Source organism: Podarcis liolepis (assembly GCF_965112155.1).
Source record: "Podarcis liolepis genome assembly, chromosome: 5".
In the NCBI taxonomy this organism is placed as follows: domain Eukaryota; kingdom Metazoa; phylum Chordata; class Lepidosauria; order Squamata; family Lacertidae; genus Podarcis; species Podarcis liolepis.
Genome location: NC_139556.1, coordinates 75661639 through 75680160, shown reverse-complemented (window position 1 = coordinate 75680160; position 18522 = coordinate 75661639). Strand labels below are relative to the sequence as shown.

Here is an 18522-nt window from a genome sequence, read left to right as displayed (position 1 = left end):
TGGGAATGTTGCGGATTGAACCTGGGACATTTTGCAGTGAAAGCAGACGCCCCTGCCATTGAGTGATGGCCCTTCTAAAGTGTTTCTGTTTGGTTTTTATTTTGGGGTGGTGGTAAAATAGGCTTTATAGCAAAGTGAAATAGATCTCTGGCAGAATTCTCTCTAGGGCCAGGAAAATGAGTTGGAAGGCCACCCCAAGGGTCATCTAGTCCAATCCCTTACAATGCAGGAATCTCAATGACAGCATCCATGACAGATTTGGGCACCTGAGCCAAACAACAGAATGGCATCCCCCACCTCTCCACCAGGGAAGAAAGAGTGAGTGAAGATCTACATCAGGAACAATGGCGGGGGAAATAAAACTACACATCAGGATCTGCTGCGCCTAGGGATTCTGCCTAGGGATTCACCTCACCTTGCCTCATGGGTGGGCTGGCACTCGCTTTCAGGTGTGCAAAGGGGATCTCCAAGCTCAGTACACTCTCCATAAAGCAGTACTTACACATATTCCATCCAGGTAGGCTGGGCTGCCGGACTGATGCCACTTTGATTCTGAAAGTCAACTATCCTTTGCATCACTCTCAATAACTTTTCCTTTCTTTCACCTCCTACCCAAACCTTCCCATCCCTTAGGACACGCACAACATAAGTTTGAATGCGAGGAGAGCACTTTGATCTTCAAAGGCATTCAGACAAATAAATACTCTTATGTCCTTCCACACCTACCATACAAATTAAAAGCACATGATCCATGCTAGTTCTGCGCAATACTGACTAACTTTTCATCCTAGTTAGAATTGTTAGGGAAGAATTCTGGTTTTTCCTGCCATTTGTCACCATGCAATGGTCTTAAGTGCCTGAATGAGAATGGGGTTCAAACTGGAAATTTTCTGTGACAATCTGTACTAATTATTTTTATCTGCCCATAGCCAGGGCATCTTGTGAACTGTGTTGTGTATTTGTAAAAGGTTTTATTTTTATATTGGTCAGTTACAGGTGTGCACTTGTTCCTTATTATGGACTATTGTACATGGGTTAACATGACTTTGTGTATGTGTCTATACACATTTGAGAAACCCAGACTATGCAATATGTGTGCACAAGAACTGAAGGTTTATGGAATATTTCTTCATATTGTAGGCCAGTTCTATGGCAGAATGTTTACTTATAAACTGTTACTCAGCTGACTGTCTCTACCTTGCAGAGATACTAATAAGATTTCTAATTCATTAATAAAATCTTATTGCACTGCTCTGAAAAAGTGGAGATTGTCTTTTTTAAAATTATATCTTAAGTTTCAACATTTTTAGCCTATATAATCAAATCACGTCTTTTTTCTTATTTTTGTCAACTTCCCACCACATTTTCCTTCTTGTTGTTTCTCCCCTTCTGCTGAACCTTATCAAAAAATGGAGATTGTCAGTATTGGTCCCCACTGTCTGTGTTTGAGACCTCTGTACAGTGGTGCCCCGCAAGACGAATGCCTCGCAAGACAGAAAACCCGCTAGACGAAAGGGTTTTCCGTTTTGGAGGTGCTTCGCAAAACGAATTTCCTATGGGCTTGCTTCGCAAGACGAAAATGTATTGCGAGTTCCTGCGGGTTTTTCCTCCTCCCCCCCTTTTCCCCAAACCGCTAAGCCGCTTATCAGCTCATCCTAAGCCACTAAGCCGCTTAACAGCTGATCCGCTAAGCCGCTAATAGCGGCTAATGGGCTTGCTTCGCAAGACGGAAAAAACCACAAGACGAAGAGACTCACGGAACGGATTCTTTTCGTCTTGCGAGGCACCACTGTAATAGTTTCAAAGTTATGAATAACTTATTAACCATATGAAGAATTAAAATTTGGATATATAACTACATATATAATGTACTAGTTCACCAATCTTTTAGTGTATTTGTTCCGAAAAGTGTTCCCCCCTGTCATGAAAATGACAACCCCCAATGGGAGTTGGTTCAGGCTGAAAAGGGGGAACTTGCTGCTTAATTGCTTAGAGCCATTGATGGACTCCCCAAATATCCAGTTCCATAAACAATATTATTATTTTTTAATTCAAGCGTGGTTATTTGGTCTAAAAGCACCTTCCTTTCCCCTTCATAATATTTTGTTTCCCTCTTACATTAACCCTTTCTGCCTGGAGAGATATACTATACAGTACAGTATTTCCTTTTCCACTGGTTTTATTGCACACTGAAGATGCCCTAGGCTGCAGCTTAGAAGACTTAAACAAGGAGAGGCCATAATTCGTCAGTGCTGCAGCACTAATAATAATAATAATAATAATTTTTTATATGGTAACTACACTCGCAAGCGATAACTATAGGGGTATCAATCACAACTTGGAATATATTTTCACCTTTGGGAAGCAAAGAGTTCCTCTCCTAGGTCAAGTGTCTAAACCTGCAGTGAGGAACAAAGTCCAATATCATCTGGTGGACCATAACTCCCATCAGCCAGAGCCATTGGGAGGGAGTTGTAGCCTAGCAGCAACCTCTGGAAGGTCAGAGGTTCTCCACTCCAAGTCTAGAGGGCTGGAGGGCTATGTTTGGCACCTGGGCTTGCGGTTCCCCAGGGTACCTATGCAATCCTACACAAAATAGGGTGGTTTGAACCTTAAATGCAGAAACTTAGTATTTTTTCCCTATTATCAGCAGCCTGAATAACAACCCAATACTGGAAACAACCTATAGAAATCCCCACTGAAACCTAGGTAAATAATATTTCGAATGTGGCTCTATCCGAACGCCTTACTTGCCATAGAAGGGTACTTCAAAGATAGGCACTTTTGGCGAGGCATGGCTTGCATTCTTTTCCTTTATAAACAATCCCATTGAAGGATACAGTGGTTACCCAGCCCTCTTTGCTGGTTGCGAAGGGGCCGCCCATATCTGTTCAAGCTTCAGGGCTCCCAAAATATAGGTCCGCCGCTGCTCTAGAGGCACCTTAATTTAGAGAGAGTAAACGGACAAAGCACTTTTCAAAATATATAGTCGATTCCTGCTGATGTGAATTCAAAGGAACTTAATCTCCCTGAAATAAATGAGAATTCCTTATGGGGAAACGCCAGTGGGGATTTTAGCGATAAATACCAGCACAGTTTTCAGATTCAAGAATAATTTGTGAGCAGCACAATTTGAAAGGGTGATTATCACGTGGTAGGCTGCGATTCAAATGGCCTGCTTCGCAGCTTCAGTAACTTTCTCTTCTGGATGCCAATGCCAATGCAGCCACAGCCTTATCAACCTAGACTGATGGGCGGAATTAGCAGCTCCCGTATAGTTAAAGCCATGGTTTTGTATAGTTAAAGCCATGGTTTTCTCAGTAGTGATGTATGGAAGTGAGAGCTGGACCATAAAGAAGGCTGATCGCCGAAGAATAGATGCTTTTGAATTATGGTGCTGGAGGAGACTCTTGAGAGTCCCATGGACTGCAAGAAGATCAAACCTATCCATTCTTAAGGAAATCAGCCCTGAGTGCTCCCTGGAAGGACAGATCGTGAAGCTGAGGCTGCAATGCTTTGGCCACCTCATGAGAAGAGAAGACTCCCTGGAAAAGACCCTGATGTTGGGAAAGATGGAGGGCACAAGGAGAAGGGGACGACAGAGGACGAGATGGTTGGACAGTGTTCTCGAAGCTACCAGCATGAGTCTGACCAAACTGCGGGAGGCAGTGGAAGACGCGCCTGGCGTGCTCTGGTCCATGGGGTCACGAAGAGTCGGACACGACTAAACAACAACAAACATTTCCCAGTGGCGGGGGGCGGGGCTTCCGACGACACGCCCCCTTCTCCCTCCCCCTCCCCACAGGTTGCCTTGAAGCCCGTTCCAGAACTTGAGCCCCGCCCCTTCCCTCTTGCCCGTCCGCTTCCGAGTGGCGGCGCCGATTGTGTACACACAGCCACGGGGACCAATGAGAGCCCGGAGACGCCAGGCTCCGCGCGGACGCGTCGACCAATGGGCGAACCGGGTCGCCAGACGCCGCCAAGCTTGTGCGGGGGAGAGAGAGCGATAGCGAAGCTGACAGAGGCGACTGTTGGGGCTGCTGAGGGAGAGGCGAGGCGGGCCGGCCGGCTGGGCTGTAGAGCGACCGGAGGCGGCGGCTGAGGCCGGTAAGAGCCATTAGGGTCCGACGACGACGGCGGCGGGACTTACCGGGTCTTTTCTTTTTTAATGGAGGTGTGGTGCTAAGGCTGCCCTGCCCCCCCCCGTCCCCGCACTCCTTTCTCCTCAGAAACCGGCGTCGGTGTTTTGCAGACGGCCGTTAGGCCCCGACGCTTCTCTCGTGGTCTTGAGGCCGGGAGGGTGAGGAGAGGCGGGTCATGCTCTTTGCCGTCGCCGCCGAGGGCGCTCTCCCTTATAGAGCTCCGTTGGTGGAACATGAGGCTCCTTGAGGTTGTGGGTTCGAAACCCACAACTGGGTAGAAGGTGCCTGCATTGCAGGGGGGTTGGGCTAGATGACCCCCGTGGTCCCTTCCCAACTCTGCAATTCTGTGATTAATTCTGTTGCCGGGGAGCTTTATTCCCCCCCCCCCCACTTCCGCGTCTCCTCCTCTTCCTCTAGCCTTGCGAATGTGCTTCCCCTGGCCGGTGGTGGGGAAGGGGGCGCCCTCTCTCCTCAGACCCCTGCAGCCCTTCCACGCACAGCCTGTCCTCGCCTTCCCTCGGATGCCCGTTTGGATCCACGAGGCCTCCAGAGCGGTGCTGCCCAACCCTGGCGGTCGCGGGAGCCTTGGGCACTACTGCTGTGACTTGGGAAGTGCGCACTCGGCGCTCTGGGCACCCCCTCCCCCCACCTACCCCACCGCCGGTGGTAAACAGATGGCCAGAGCCTGATTATTGTTTCCTGCGAGGCTTGTAATCCTGAAGGGCTGGGATCGGAGGTGCAACTGCCCTGGTGTAGGTAACTTGGTGAAATGTAGAACGTTGCATGAATCCATGAATAAAATGGCTGTGGCTATAGGCTGCTGAGGTTTCCTCCGCCACCCCATGGGGTGCAGAGGCTTGTTGCACACACGCACCCCCCCCCCAATTTGGGACTTGGTTTTTTATTTTTTTAATTACGCTTCACACCAGCTTCCTTTATTTTGCCTTGTGCCAACTTGTGACGGAAGTTGGTGCAATAAGGGCTACTTAACTGCTTTAACTGTTTAGAGTCCCGATTCTAAATATGCCTGCTTCAGGAATGTGTTTCTCTGTTCACTGTGGCCTAACTTTGTTTAGGGTGGAAGTGTCCTTACACATGTTTTACTCAGAAGTAAATCCCACTGATTTCAATGAAGTTTAACCCCCAGGTAAGCATATTTATATTTATTTATTTATATTTAAAAAAAAAATTGGGGTGGGGGTTATTTGCCACCCTTCATCTCAAGATCTTGGGGCTTGGCCAAAATGTTTATGCAAACCACGTACCATTCAAGAAAAATATGGTAGTGTGCAAATATTAAATAAATAAAAGTACATTAAATCTATGAAAAATACACTAATAGAGGAGTAAAATATTTGCCATTATTTCAAACTGACCTTACCAAGCCAAAACACTCTTATCTATGTTTTGAATAAAAATCCAGAAGCAGCTGAAATGAGATAGTGAAATAATGTCTGTAGCTAGACATTCTTTTGTGTCTGTGTTGAAGGGAGGATGGTAAGGGTACTGAGAAGCATGATTATGTCCCAGATTTGCCATGAGTTGCAACCTCAGGCAGTCAGAACTGTTTGTTACTAACGTGGGGTAGGGCATGCATGGTGTTGAAATTCCAGGACTGACATTTCTAGTGTTTGTCTTATCGACTGCCACATTTTAACTTCTCTCATACAGAAAAACACAATTATGTCCCCACCTAAAGGTAAAGCTGGCCCATAAATGCTGTAAATAAGTATTAGCTTGTCAGTGTTTATACACCAGTTGATTAGTTGTTACTGAAAACTGTTTAATCTACAACAGACATATTTAGGGTCTATAGAAAATATTAAGCTGAAAATATGCAAACTCATACTACAGGCTAGCTACATGTTTTATTTCAGTTGGAGGGGTAAAACTGCACTTTGAAATCAACTTCAAAAGTTATTTTGTACAAAACAAGAAAAGGTCATAATAGATAGTGGGGTCACTTTGGGTGACTTCTTGAATTGCTCTGCAATTCAAGTCTTTTGTCTCTCTCACACACTCTAAAATTTCACTGTTCTTTTTCTCTCTCTTCTCAGCTGAAGAGAGATTGTTATGATGGCCGCGTTCACTTATGAAGGTAAGCTGTGTGTCTAAGAGATGTGCATCAACCACAAGATTTGGTTTTGGACCCTGATTTGAAAGACTGGCCACTTCAGTTCAAAACCCTTCAGGTTCTGTCTGATTTGACTTGGGGTCCAGATATGAATTGAAGTTTGGAAAAATGAAGCTTCCCACCTCCAGTTCTGTAAGTTGTCAGAATCTCTGTCTTCATGCTGGAGGACCTTTACAAGTAAAACAGGAGGGGGTAGTATTGGCAGAGGAATCCATTTATTATTTAAGAAATTTTCATACCACTTTACATGAATAAAATTCTTCCAATCCTGTTTCATTGAAAATATTACCGCTGACATTTTTTTAAAAAAAATCTCACCCCAGTTTGTGTCTGTCCTTTTCCAGATGATACTAGCCTGTATCTCATATTTCAAATTAGAGAAATATATGGACTATGATTGTAGAATTATGGTCTGATCAGACAGTTTGGAAATCTTATTTCAGATCGTCACTAGAGCTTTCAGACTGCTTTAGTGGGGAGAGGTCAAGTTTCCCTTTCCATCAGTCTTATCTTCTCAGTGTGCTTTACAGCAGAGTCTTTTTGCACATTAAAGGCTAACAAATATATTATACTGTAAGCTGCAGCTCACATAATCAGATGCATAAATGTTATCATGAGTCACAGTTATATATGCACATGGCTTGTGGGGGAACTGCTTCCCCTTGGAAATTAGTTATGCATGGACTTTACTAAGGTTTTGGCATATGTTAGAAACATAACTCTTCATCCAGGTCTTCCCTGACCACTAGTATTGGTCTGGCACATCCCATCATTTATCTACTGTGGATACTTCAGTTTTAAAAGTTTTGAGTTCTATTATTTTATTGATAAATTGCTTTGGATAACTTTTAATATAAAATGGTAGATAAATATTTTTTATTAAAAAATCTAAACAGTGAAGTCAGAGGTAGATGGAATGTAAGAAGTATAGAGTCAGTGATTAACAGTGGTCATTTATAAAAGAGTTGCTCATAACATATCCTGGCATTGGAAAGCCAGTTAATGCATGCAATGTGGTCAGAATTCATTGTCTCAATTTAGTCCAATTAGTGATAACAGTGAAGCTCTTGATGAGTTGTAATTCAGCAGTTTCCTTCCTTTCAAGGAAGGAATATTCTTCCTTTCAAGTAACTTTGTTCAAGGTGGCTTAAGGTATCTTTCCTGCATTATTTTCTTTATAAATTAAAATGTTCTGATATCTGAGTAAATGGAACACAATATTTATACTGCTGGCATAAAGTAAGAATTCAAATAGTGGTATTTTTTTGTTTAATTGAGAATGAGAGAGGAGAGCACCATCTTGATATTTCTGCACCATCATGTGCAACTTAGAAACTGCTTGCCTCTTGGAAAGTGAGAATTGCTGTAGTAGTCATAACAAAGTAAGCTCTTGCTGCACATGCAGTTCTTTCTCACATGCTAGCGTCACTACTTTGAATTTTAGCCAAAATATAGTAATTCAAGGAAAGTTATTAAAAATCTTTGTGCAGTTGGAAAGTTTATTGGGGAAATTAATATATATTATACAGGAGAACATCCTTTTGCTATTCTAGATATCCACTTGTAAATGGAATGCTTCTGCATTTGACTGCTCATGTCTGGCACCATCTCAAGTTTCCTCTGAATAGTAACAAAGACTGGAGGCTTGGTACTGCAGTAAGAGGCATGCTTCCTTAGTCCAGGGAATATATCGTTTTGGTTTCTGTCTTCCTGGGTAAGTATTTTTACCTAATGCATTGGATACTTTTTACCTTCAGTAGCAGTTTTAAGAGTTGAACATAATGTGCTCAATAAATCATTCCTGAAAGTTTACACAGGAAAAGAGCAGTATGCTGGGGGAGGGGTGAAGTTACTATAGTTTGTCACTTAGAGATTCAGAATTGGAATATGTCATCTGCATCTTAATAATGTGGGCTAAATCAGTTATTGTAAATAAAAAGTGCTGGGTATGGCACTATGTAAAAACATCTCAAAATAGTTATGCCTTAATTTTTTTATTTTAAATTGAATAAAACATTTGGCAATTGAGATTTTTCATTGAGGGGAAAGTGAGCATAGTAAAAACACTGCCAGCACACAGTGTGTGTTTAAAAGGAGGTTTGGAAGAAGCAATTTAGTGGATGGCGTTGAGTATCTTAATTTTAACTGGTTTGGTGGACTTGGCTAATTTGTGCTTCAAAAATATTAGCACTGACCTAGGTTGAATATTGTTGGCTCATGAACACACCAGTTGCCTTATAGTTTATTCCAAGGCAGTGTGGGTGGCACTATTAGGCTGGAATTGATATTGTGCTGTTTTACATTATTGACAAGAAATGAGCTTTAATAGGAGATGGGTTTAGTGTGCCAGTCACTGAAAATAATCCTTGATACATGTAAAATTTGAGTAAATCTTCAATGCATTCTGTTTAGAAGAGCATGCCTTTCTTATACAAAGCTTGAATATTCAAGTAGGCCTTCTTAAATTTAAGCATGATTGAATGATTAAAACATTTTGAATTAAAACAACTTTGCAGTTAATTGTAATTTTGTATCCATTTCAGTTTGATAAATTAGTTTGGATATTTGATCAGTTTAAAAAGAATTGAGTCAAACATTGAGAAGTAGTGTTTTAAGTATTTAAAAAGTATTAACTTCATTAGAGCAGCAAAAGCCATATCAACAACTTTAGCATTTATGATGGTTATAAAAACAAATAAGAATGCTTGGAAAATAATTAGCTTTTTAAAAGTGTGTTTATTTAACAAAATCTATATATCACTTGCTAGAGCAAAGGACCTCTAAGCAGCTTGCATTAGGCAATCTGAAATACTCATTAAAATACCAATTAAAAATGAACGTTAAAAGCAAGTTACATATAAAAATTAAAAAATGAAATAGAGGACTGAATTCAACTTTCCTATTAATGGTAGTGGAAGCCAGTTCAGAGGCTTCAACTAGCACAGTGAGACTACCTCTCCTGTATGCCTCCCCCAAATACACTCTGGAGGGCCGGAAGATCTCCCAGGATAGTGTGTGGTGGGAGGAGAGGGGAGATTGTTCCCGCAGGTAACAGAAATGCGCTATGTTGACTTCACCCCAAATTAGTCATTTAAAAACTTACTTAAATCAGATGCCTTGGCAGACTTGTTATAACAAAACAATTTGTGGCAGGCACCAAAAGCAGTATAGAGAAGGCCTTTTTAGTGGCATCCCCCTGGGCCCCACGTATGGGCTCACCTGGCATACACACTGCAATCTTTTTACCACCAGTTGAATACTTTAACTCCCCCTCCATTTTTATTGATTCTAACAGTAGTAATGGCTTTTAGTGTTTTCAGCGTTAACATATTCTCCCACCTGGTTATTTTACTGGTGTGTTATTATATGAATTGTGACTTTCCTTTCTTTATTAATAGTTTTTTAAACTGAAATACAGTACAAACTAAACCATAATATATCAATATGTGGTCTGTGCAAACAAGTAAGAGGGAGGGAGGTATGGCTGGCTGTGTTCTATTTGTTTAAACATCTGTGTAAGGAGTCCAAATATCGAAAGAACTTCCCACCTTTCTTGTTATAGGTCACGTGTTCATATTCTGCCAATTGAGTCATGTTCACTGTCCACTATGATTAGCAGTTAAGGCAGACTTCTTCCACTGTTAAACTGTTAGACATTTGCCCTGGTGGCTTTTCCTTTATTCCAATTGTTTATAAAGGAAAGGGGGTTTGCAGTGGTTTTTATAACTGAATTCTTTATATTTCAAAATATATCTATCTATTGTTTGCTATAAGTCACTTAGAGGCTTCTGTGTAGTTGGTGCATAAATCTTAATTTATTGACTTAAAATTAATATTGTTAAAATCACTAAAAAGTTTAGGATTACTGCTTTTGTTCATTAGAAATGCATTGACTTTCAGGATATATTTTTGATCTGCATTTCTAATCAAAATATCAGATAATTTATAAATCACATAATTTATAACAGATTCATACTCCTTTTAAAGTTTTGTATCTGGACTTCAAAACCTAAAAACACACATGAATTGTGCTGCTTCTCAAATAAAATGTTGACTGTCTGATTTTAGGGACTTGAGTAAAATAAAAAATGGTGCACATTCCTGTGAAAGGTAGTAACTGAGGTGGTGGTTGTCTTTAAGAAAATAATAGAGGAACAGTTAAATGAGGTAAGGTAGAGTGTATGAATAAGATAATTTATCAGAGGTTTGTGCCAGTAGTCAAGAGCCCTTAAACTTGGATAGTTTCTTATTTTAATTTTGGTATGCTGTAACTTCTATTGCTAGAAAGTATTCTATCCTTCCAGGGTTGTTCCTAGGAGGTACGGTGCTCAGGGCATATCACATAGCATGGTATCACCATTGCCTTCCTCTCCTTCTGCCTCTGCTACTTCATCTTTCCTTCATGGTGATGGTGGCATGCCCCAGTTTAGCTGCGTCAGCTTTTCTCCTTTTTTGCTTTTGCTGCTACTTGAGCAGCAGCAAGGTCCTCCTCCCTCCCAGCCTTACTCTAGGAAGGGAAGAAGTGGATGGAGAGCCTCATCATTCATTCATTCTATTTCATTGCCAATTTTCACTCACATCATAAAGCGGCTTACATACAATAAATAGCAACATAGTAGAACATCACAATTACAACATAAATCATATTAAATAATTAACAAATAAAAATAAAATTAACAAATCATCAGTAAAACAGCCACCTTCTATGAAACGCTATTAACAAAAGAACTTATATTATAAAATTCACCAGGTGCAGGAGAGGTGAAAGGAAAAGCTACTCAGCACAGCTGCTGCCTGTCTCCACGGGCACAAGTCCTGGGTATACCCTAATTCTCATACAGACAGTAGGTAGCCCTGCATTCTCTCCTCCATTCTGATGCTACAACCTTTAGGCATAGATTGTAATTGTACTATGTGTCTTTATTATTATTTTTACACACAAACTATTTTTGATGAAGAAGTGTTTTTGTTTTCCCTGCAGGTCATTATTATTTACTAACATAATAGAATTTAAATATATATATATTAAATCATGCTGTTTGTGTTCTTGTTCTGTGAACTAGTTTCTCAGACAACTGAAAACTGGAAAAAAATTGGGCTCTCATCTTTTTAAAGATATAGTGGGTGATTCCTTTGAGTTACTCTGGTCTGTATGCATGCCTTAAACAGTTGCATTTAATCAGATTCCTCCCCTTCTGCATCCTTCGTCAAACTATTCATCCCATGCTCATTTCTCTCTCTTTTTTGGTACACTTTCAGGAGTTCTGACGTAGGCTTTAAGACAGAAGATTGATTTTTCTCCCTTTAGTTTTTTGACCTTTTGCTTTTATTCATTCTTTCAGTGCTTGTTGTTTTTCATGCCTGCTTCTTGTCTATACTTCATGAGGATTTCCGGAGATAGCTCTGTTTCCATGACTTTCTGTTTCCCTATGGTCTGATGTTACAGGTTAACATGGCTAGGGAGTAAAGCTTCCTTTTATAGCTCACAAGGAACATATAGATACTAAGGAACTGTTAGATCTAAATTTTGGATGAGATTTTATATCAGAATAATGTCTGCATACAATTACTTTCCTCTTACAAATCCTATTACAGAAGGTTTGTAGTGAGGCCTGTACCAACTGATTAAATAAATCTTAGATTCAAAGGCAAAGTGGCCGGTGAGTGTGTGTCCTTCGTTAGGGTAAAATGGAAAATCTATTCATAATAATACCTTGTGTGGTGTTGGTTTAACATTCTATAGAAAACATGGCTTTCAGCATTTATTGAAGACATTTGTGTTCACCAATAAAACTTCTCTTAAACCAGGTGCTTCTGCTTGACATACTGGGATCATGTTATATTGAATTTATGACCTTCTGGTAATTTCATGGCAAAAGACTGGTAACCTAAATAAAGAATTGACCTCATATCAGAATAGCGAACAGAGAATCAACAACTAAAGAACTGTCTCCTACAATGGATTACATACCCTTTCTAAATAGTGAAGTAACAAGGACAAGCATAGAAAGCCTGTGAAAGGTAAACAGATCCAATTTTTAACTACTGCTGCAACTGTCTTCAAGAAAGATATTGTTTAATATGATATGTACGCTACACACGCTTAGTCAACAGACTGGTTTGCAGAGTTCCAAGTATAATACATTAGTTATGTTTTGCTAAGACTAAAGAACATTGAATATTCTATTGCAATCAGAGCAGAATTGCTGTAAAACTTTAAGTGAGATCTATTATTGTTATTATATTTATATCCTGCCTTTTCCCCATACTGGAACTAAGAAGGGTCTGTTAAAATAAGGTCAGGAGAAATATATTCTGGTCAGATAGCAATCAATAGAATTAAAATTAGAACGTCTCACCAAATTGCTCTTTGCATTTCATTATGACTTCCTGAGATTTTTATATTTTTATCAGAGGAATAATTTCACAGTATGTTAGCCAAATAGCTCATATTTTTAAATCACTTCTCTTTTTTTTTAATTTTTATTGGTTTTACAGATTTTTTAAACATAAACAAACACATAAAAAACAAACAAACACGTATAATTTCATAACATTTTTTCATAAACTTCTTTTCCGGGACTCCCCCATACCCCCCCTTTCTGCATCCCAATGTCCAAAGTATTTTTTAGCAACTTCTAAATATACCTTTCCAACCTCTGTCATCTTAGTTATCTCTATAATCTGACCTTATATCGCTGTATCCTTTTGTTCCTGAAAACCACAACACTCTAACATTCATTAAGTTTATAATAGTCCTTAAGATAACTTTTGAATTTTCTCCATTCTTCTTCCACCGTCTCTTTTCCTTGGTCACGGATTCTGCCTGTCATCTCGGCCAGTGTCATATAGTCCATCACTTTCATCTGCCATTCTTCCAGGGTGGGTAGATCTTGTGTCTTCCAATACTTTGCGATGAGTATTCTTGCTGCTGTTGTGGCATACATAAAGAAAGTTCTATCCTTCTTTGACACCAATTGGCCGACAATGCCCAAGAGAAAGGCCTCTGGTTTTTTGAGGAAAGTACTTTTGAGTACCTTTTTCATTTCATTAAGATCATTTCCCAGAAAGCCTTAATCTTTGGGCATGTCCACCAAAGGTGATAGAAGGTACCTTCAGTCTCCTTACATTTCCAACATTTATTATCGGGCAAGTGATAAATTTTTGCCAGCTTGACTGGGGTCATGTACCACCTATAAACCATTTTCATAATGTTTTCCTTTAAGGCATTACATGCCGTAAATTTAATACCGGTGTTCCATAACCATTCCCAGTCAGCTGACATACATATTTTTAAATCACTTCTCACCTCCCAATCCAACTAGGAAATATATATACAGTATACATTGTCTCTCCTAATCGGATGACAAATCATAAGTTCTGATGGGCGTTGGTGTGCTTCATTTCTTCAGTCTACTTGTTGAAGTTGCACATACACAGCCCTGGTCAGATAATTGGTGATTGTGCCAAGATAAGTTGGGTTTTGGGGAAGGTATGGTTTGTACTGAAATTGTTTATGTTGCAGGGTAACTCCTTGTATAAGCTTGCCTCTTGCTGAAACAACATTGTTTTGCTCCCATAAGTGTGAAAGTAACTGTGCCCTGATTATAGGTAAAACTTTGGTACTGGGCACCCTTAATGCTCTCCTTTGAAAGGGAAGTCTACCTTTACTTTTCATTAGGGTATTTGCTTTGAATGGGTAAGCTGTGAAATGCAGTGATTGTTGTTCTATGCGAGATCTTAAAAAATAATAAGAATCTTTAAGTTTTCAAATGCAGAGGTTTCCTAAAGTTGTGCCTGTTCCTCTATGCCTTTATGTCTTGAATGGGAGGAAAAGAAATTGTGTTCAGATAATGTGACCTTGCCCTTGTCTTCTCAAACAATAGGGACTGAACCAAAGGTCTGCCAGAACAGATGGAGCTGGCATGAGTGGAATCTCCCAATAATTATGAATGCATGAGTATACTCCTGCCTCAGGTGGTCTGCAACAAATGAAGAATATAAGCACCACCTATCACTGCCAGAAAGAACCATTTTCTTATGTTTGTTTTCCTCTTCCCTCACGATTCATTTCAATTAGATTGTGAGCCTGCAGACAGGGGTTGTTTAATCTTTTAGGCTTTGTTCATTGCTTAGAAAATGGTAGTCATGTTAGGAACATGCTACTTAACATTTCTAGAGCCACTGAGTTCCATGAGGCAGTGCTCATTGTCTTTGGGCTTTTTTGAACCAGTGTTATGAATCAATAGCTAACGTTGAGTTTGAATGTGTGAAAACAATTGCCCCTCTGCTCAGCTGCAAAGCTCACTAGGTGGTCTAGGGCAAGTCCCTATATCTTCCTCACCTGCCTCACAGAGTTGTGAGGGTAAACTTACTTTCTATACTCCTTGAGGGAAAACTGGGATTTAAATTAAAAATACACAATGCCTTTCTCATTTCTTGCAATGTGTCTGTTTCCTTAACAGCATTTTTACTGGCATGCTTACATGGCAAAATTGTTTCCATAGCCATACTGTTTTCTCTGTAGAAATAATACTGGTGGTTTTCCTTTTTTAGAAAATATTTCCATAATTGCACTACCAGTGTATACCATCAACTCACCATCTAAGAGTTTGCCAAAAACATTTGCACCAATAAATGTTAATGTTGAACCCCAAATGGTAAGTACTGTTTTTCTTTCACAGCATTGCACTGTAGAAACTCATGCCAGATTTCCTTTCCAACTGACAGCGTACCAGTACTCTTTATTATGAATAATGTTTGGTTTATTTTTTTAAAAAAAACTAGTTGTAAGCATTAGTTGCTAGTAAAAGTTTAGGATTCTGAATAGAGAACATCATAATTGGTGCTTAATGAAACATTGATTTCTAGGCATGCCATGTTGAAACACTATTTTGAAAGCACTGGTATGGCTGCTATTAATAAATGCAGTTCTGCTGATGTTCTGGAATGATACTGAGCTTGTTGTGCAGTCGCACTTAGTGGTTAAACTGAGAAACAGTTACACAATATTCCCTTGCAATAGTTTCCTTGCTTAGTGTAAACAAATGTCCATTGTATGCTTGATTCTTGGCAAAAATCTGGCTTTTAACAAATAAAGTTAATTGGTTTAGTTCTACTTGTAGAAACAAGAGCAAAAAAAAATACACATGACTTTTTTTATTCCACTGAACACTTCTTTCTGTATAGCACAAAATATTGATCCATGTCTCCCCTGCAATTTCCAGTCTATTACTAGATTATTTTATCTTTTGGTAGTAGAACCAGCATGTCACTAGCATTTTTAGCACCTGTCTCTATAAAACTGCATTGCGTAGTAGAACATGGTAATATTTGAAGTTTGTTATGCAATAATATGTTAAATGCATTTTATGCTGTCACTTCCACTCTGACTATTGTTGGGCAACTTAAAGGCTACTTTTCTGCAGTTTGATTGTCATACTCCTTAGTTCATAGTCCTTTGTCATCTAACCTAAATCACGTTAATGACTAAATATGCTACTATGCTTAAGCATTTATTTTAAAGAAAAAATGTGGTGATCATGCATGCTGTCCATAATTCTTAAAGATCTGATCGGGCATCAAATCAAGATTTACTTTTGTTATCCAAGAATGTACAGCAACTCCCTCAATCAGTGAATCATCCTAGCAGATGGAATTGGCAATTTTTTAGACCAGACATTCTTAGCAAATAAAGCCCATAAAAGTGCAAGTTGGTAGCTTTTACAACGGTTGTGGTGTGACATGGAGAAAAGATATAAACTAATATGTACTATGGTTGGCTGTTCAGGTGTGTGCATCTTTGACTGAGGCTCAAAACAGTTTGATGGATTTGGTTAAGAACATCACTTAATCCAGATCCTGTCTTTGTAGTGAACTGCAAGAGTTGTCCTGCTGCAACTGGCAGCTAATTTGGAGTTTATAGCTCCTGAATGTGCAGTATGGTGCAGAAAATAATTATATCCTGCTTTTTTAATACTTGTCACCTTAGCCCTGAGTTTACAGTGATATTTAGGTTACCAAAACAAATAAAGGCATTCCTGAATGGTAAATTGCAGGAGAAAAAGTTGAAATTATTTTTAATTTATATTCAGATCAATGCCAAAATGGGCTTCTAAGTTGTTTACATGTATAAAAACCAATCACACAGCATTAAAATAAAAACATCCACAATTAAAATACATAATAAAATAATCCCATTAAAACAGAAGGCTTTGGTCAAAATATCAAGGAAATGCCTCTGTAAGCAGGTGCAGTTTCAAAATATACAGGATGCCAATACAGATGGGGCGTCTTGGTGTTTAGCAAGGTGTGTGTTCTGTAACACTAACGCCACCATTGTAAAAGACCACCACCTCAAGCCAATAATCATTAGGCCATGTCAAAACTAAATAGGTTCAGTTTGTTAATTGTTGTTCCCTTACTGGGCAACGGAGGGGAAATAGGTCTTTCATGTTACATATTCAAAGTTTCTAGTTCTGCTGAAAGATACATCTTGTTTTCAGCATATAATTTTATACTAGTGACCTTGAATGCCAGTTTTAAAACCTAAAATGTTACGCGATAATAGGAAACTTTGAAGGTAGCTGCAGCTATCTTATCTTTGAACAATACATATTCACCTAAAATTTAGTGGCATTAAACTATGAACTCTGGTACAGTATCAAAAGACTCCTATTTCTGGAGAGGAGGGAGAAGGTCTCATCCCTTCAGATATGCTGGGCTTCTGAAGCACCTTGCATTAGTCAGCTTCATTGGAAGACCCTGTGTTCTAGTCTTATGTGATAAGGAGAAAAACTTACCCATCCACTTTCTGCACACCATGCATAATCTTACACATCTCCAATATGTCACCCCTCACTTACCATTTTTTTAACTAAAAAGGCCCAGACATTATAGCAGTTCTTGATAGGGGTCTAGCTTCAGCCCTTGGTCTTCTTAGTTGCCCATTTCTAGTTCTACACGGTTGAGGCATGTCACCCAGAACTGTACACAGTATTTCAAGTGGTATGACAGCATAGATTAATATGAAAGCATATGACATTGATCGACTTACTTTGAGTCATTTTCCTAGTGATCTCTAACATTGAATTTGCCTTTTCACAGATGCCACACACTGGGCTGCCACATTAACTGATCTATCTACCACTAACACAACATGAGATATTCAGTGCCATGTAAGGGATAGCCCCCACACCACTGCTGGATTTCCATCTTCACAACTGTTTTTTGTTTGCTTAGGAAATTGAGAGCCAAGACTACATTTTTTGTTGATGAGATACTCCCCCCCCCACTAGCTAGGTCTGCCCTATCTGATGCATCAATGTAGGACTGTAGGTTAGTTTCTATCTACTTTCCTAACTTGGAATTAGTCCATCCTCTGCTTCTGTTACCCTCTCCCCATTTTGTAAGCATAAAAACTCAAGATGCCCTTGTTGGACTGTTTTGGTATATATTTTGCATCTGGGGAATCCTATTAGTATAAAAAAGCTGCTGCTTTATTGATTTCTGTTCAAGGAAACTGGTGCAGGGAGAGGGAAGAGACCTGCAACATAATGTGTACATCTTTGTGACTTCTCTGCCTCTTTTTTATCTCAGTCATTCACCAATAGTTGTGGAGTTGTCGTCCTCGTCTCCATAGTGCAGTCATTTTTGAGGCCTGCAGCAAAATGTGTTGTAAGGGGTGTTTCTACCCTCTTTGGGCACAAATAGTATATTTCATTGAGTTACAGAAGACTTGTATACTTCTCATGTGCCAGTTTCTCTCTTATTTTCATTTAAAATTATCATAGCCCAGCATGGGAGAAAGAGAGCTTGTAAGTGGCATGCTCCCAATCTTCTGAGCGGAGGTGTTACATCTGTGCTGGTTTTATAGTAAGCTGGCATTGCCTGGCTCAAAATGTTCAAAATGGTTTTGTCTACTTTTGTTCTGGTTTTTGGGTGAGCCCTTTCAAGCAATGAACCCTATTGTCTGCATTTTTAAAAATTTTACAGTAGATGGCAGTAGAGTCGAGTTAAAAGATACCGCAACTAGAAACTAACCACTATTCTTGTATTCAAATAAAATACAAAATGTAGCATTCTTAGTCTATAGTCTATTGCTTCATACAGACTGTAGTGATGGTATAGTTAGTACTGTAATACCAAATATTTAATATTTCAATCAATAATATTTAGTCTTGAAATGGGAAAGCTTTGTGTGCTGTTTGCAGGCATGAACACTAGACTTTTTTGTTAAAATATTAT

At 39.5% G+C, this 18522-nt stretch overlaps 1 protein-coding gene and 1 long non-coding RNA gene across 5 annotated transcripts in view; one reads left to right on the top strand and one right to left on the bottom strand.

The window, feature by feature from the left end:
• Positions 1-806: 806 nt before the first annotated feature.
• Positions 807-2107, bottom strand: LOC310707102. The gene is made up of 2 exons (XR_014526338.1): positions 1788-2107; positions 807-1452 (listed from the first exon to the last, which is right to left on the bottom strand). It is a non-coding gene; the product is annotated as an uncharacterized lncRNA (long non-coding RNA).
• Positions 2108-3943: 1836 nt separating this feature from the next.
• Positions 3944-18522, top strand: part of TFDP2 (transcription factor Dp-2) — a 36224-nt gene continuing 21645 nt past the window's right edge. The window contains exons 1-6 of one of the 4 annotated variants that reach the window (XM_083503720.1): positions 3944-4107; positions 5219-5289; positions 6200-6240; positions 7830-7990; positions 12085-12297; positions 14833-14936. In XM_083503720.1, the coding sequence (XP_083359846.1) occupies positions 14934-14936 (3 nt within the window). In that variant the 5' untranslated portion in view covers positions 3944-4107; positions 5219-5289; positions 6200-6240; ... (1 more) ...; positions 12085-12297; positions 14833-14933. Of the gene's footprint in view, positions 4108-4686; positions 4895-5218; positions 5290-6199; positions 6241-7829; positions 7991-12084; positions 12298-14832; positions 14937-18522 lie in introns of those variants that run through there. The other 3 variants (XM_083503721.1, XM_083503722.1, XM_083503723.1) reach the window with 3 other exon arrangements.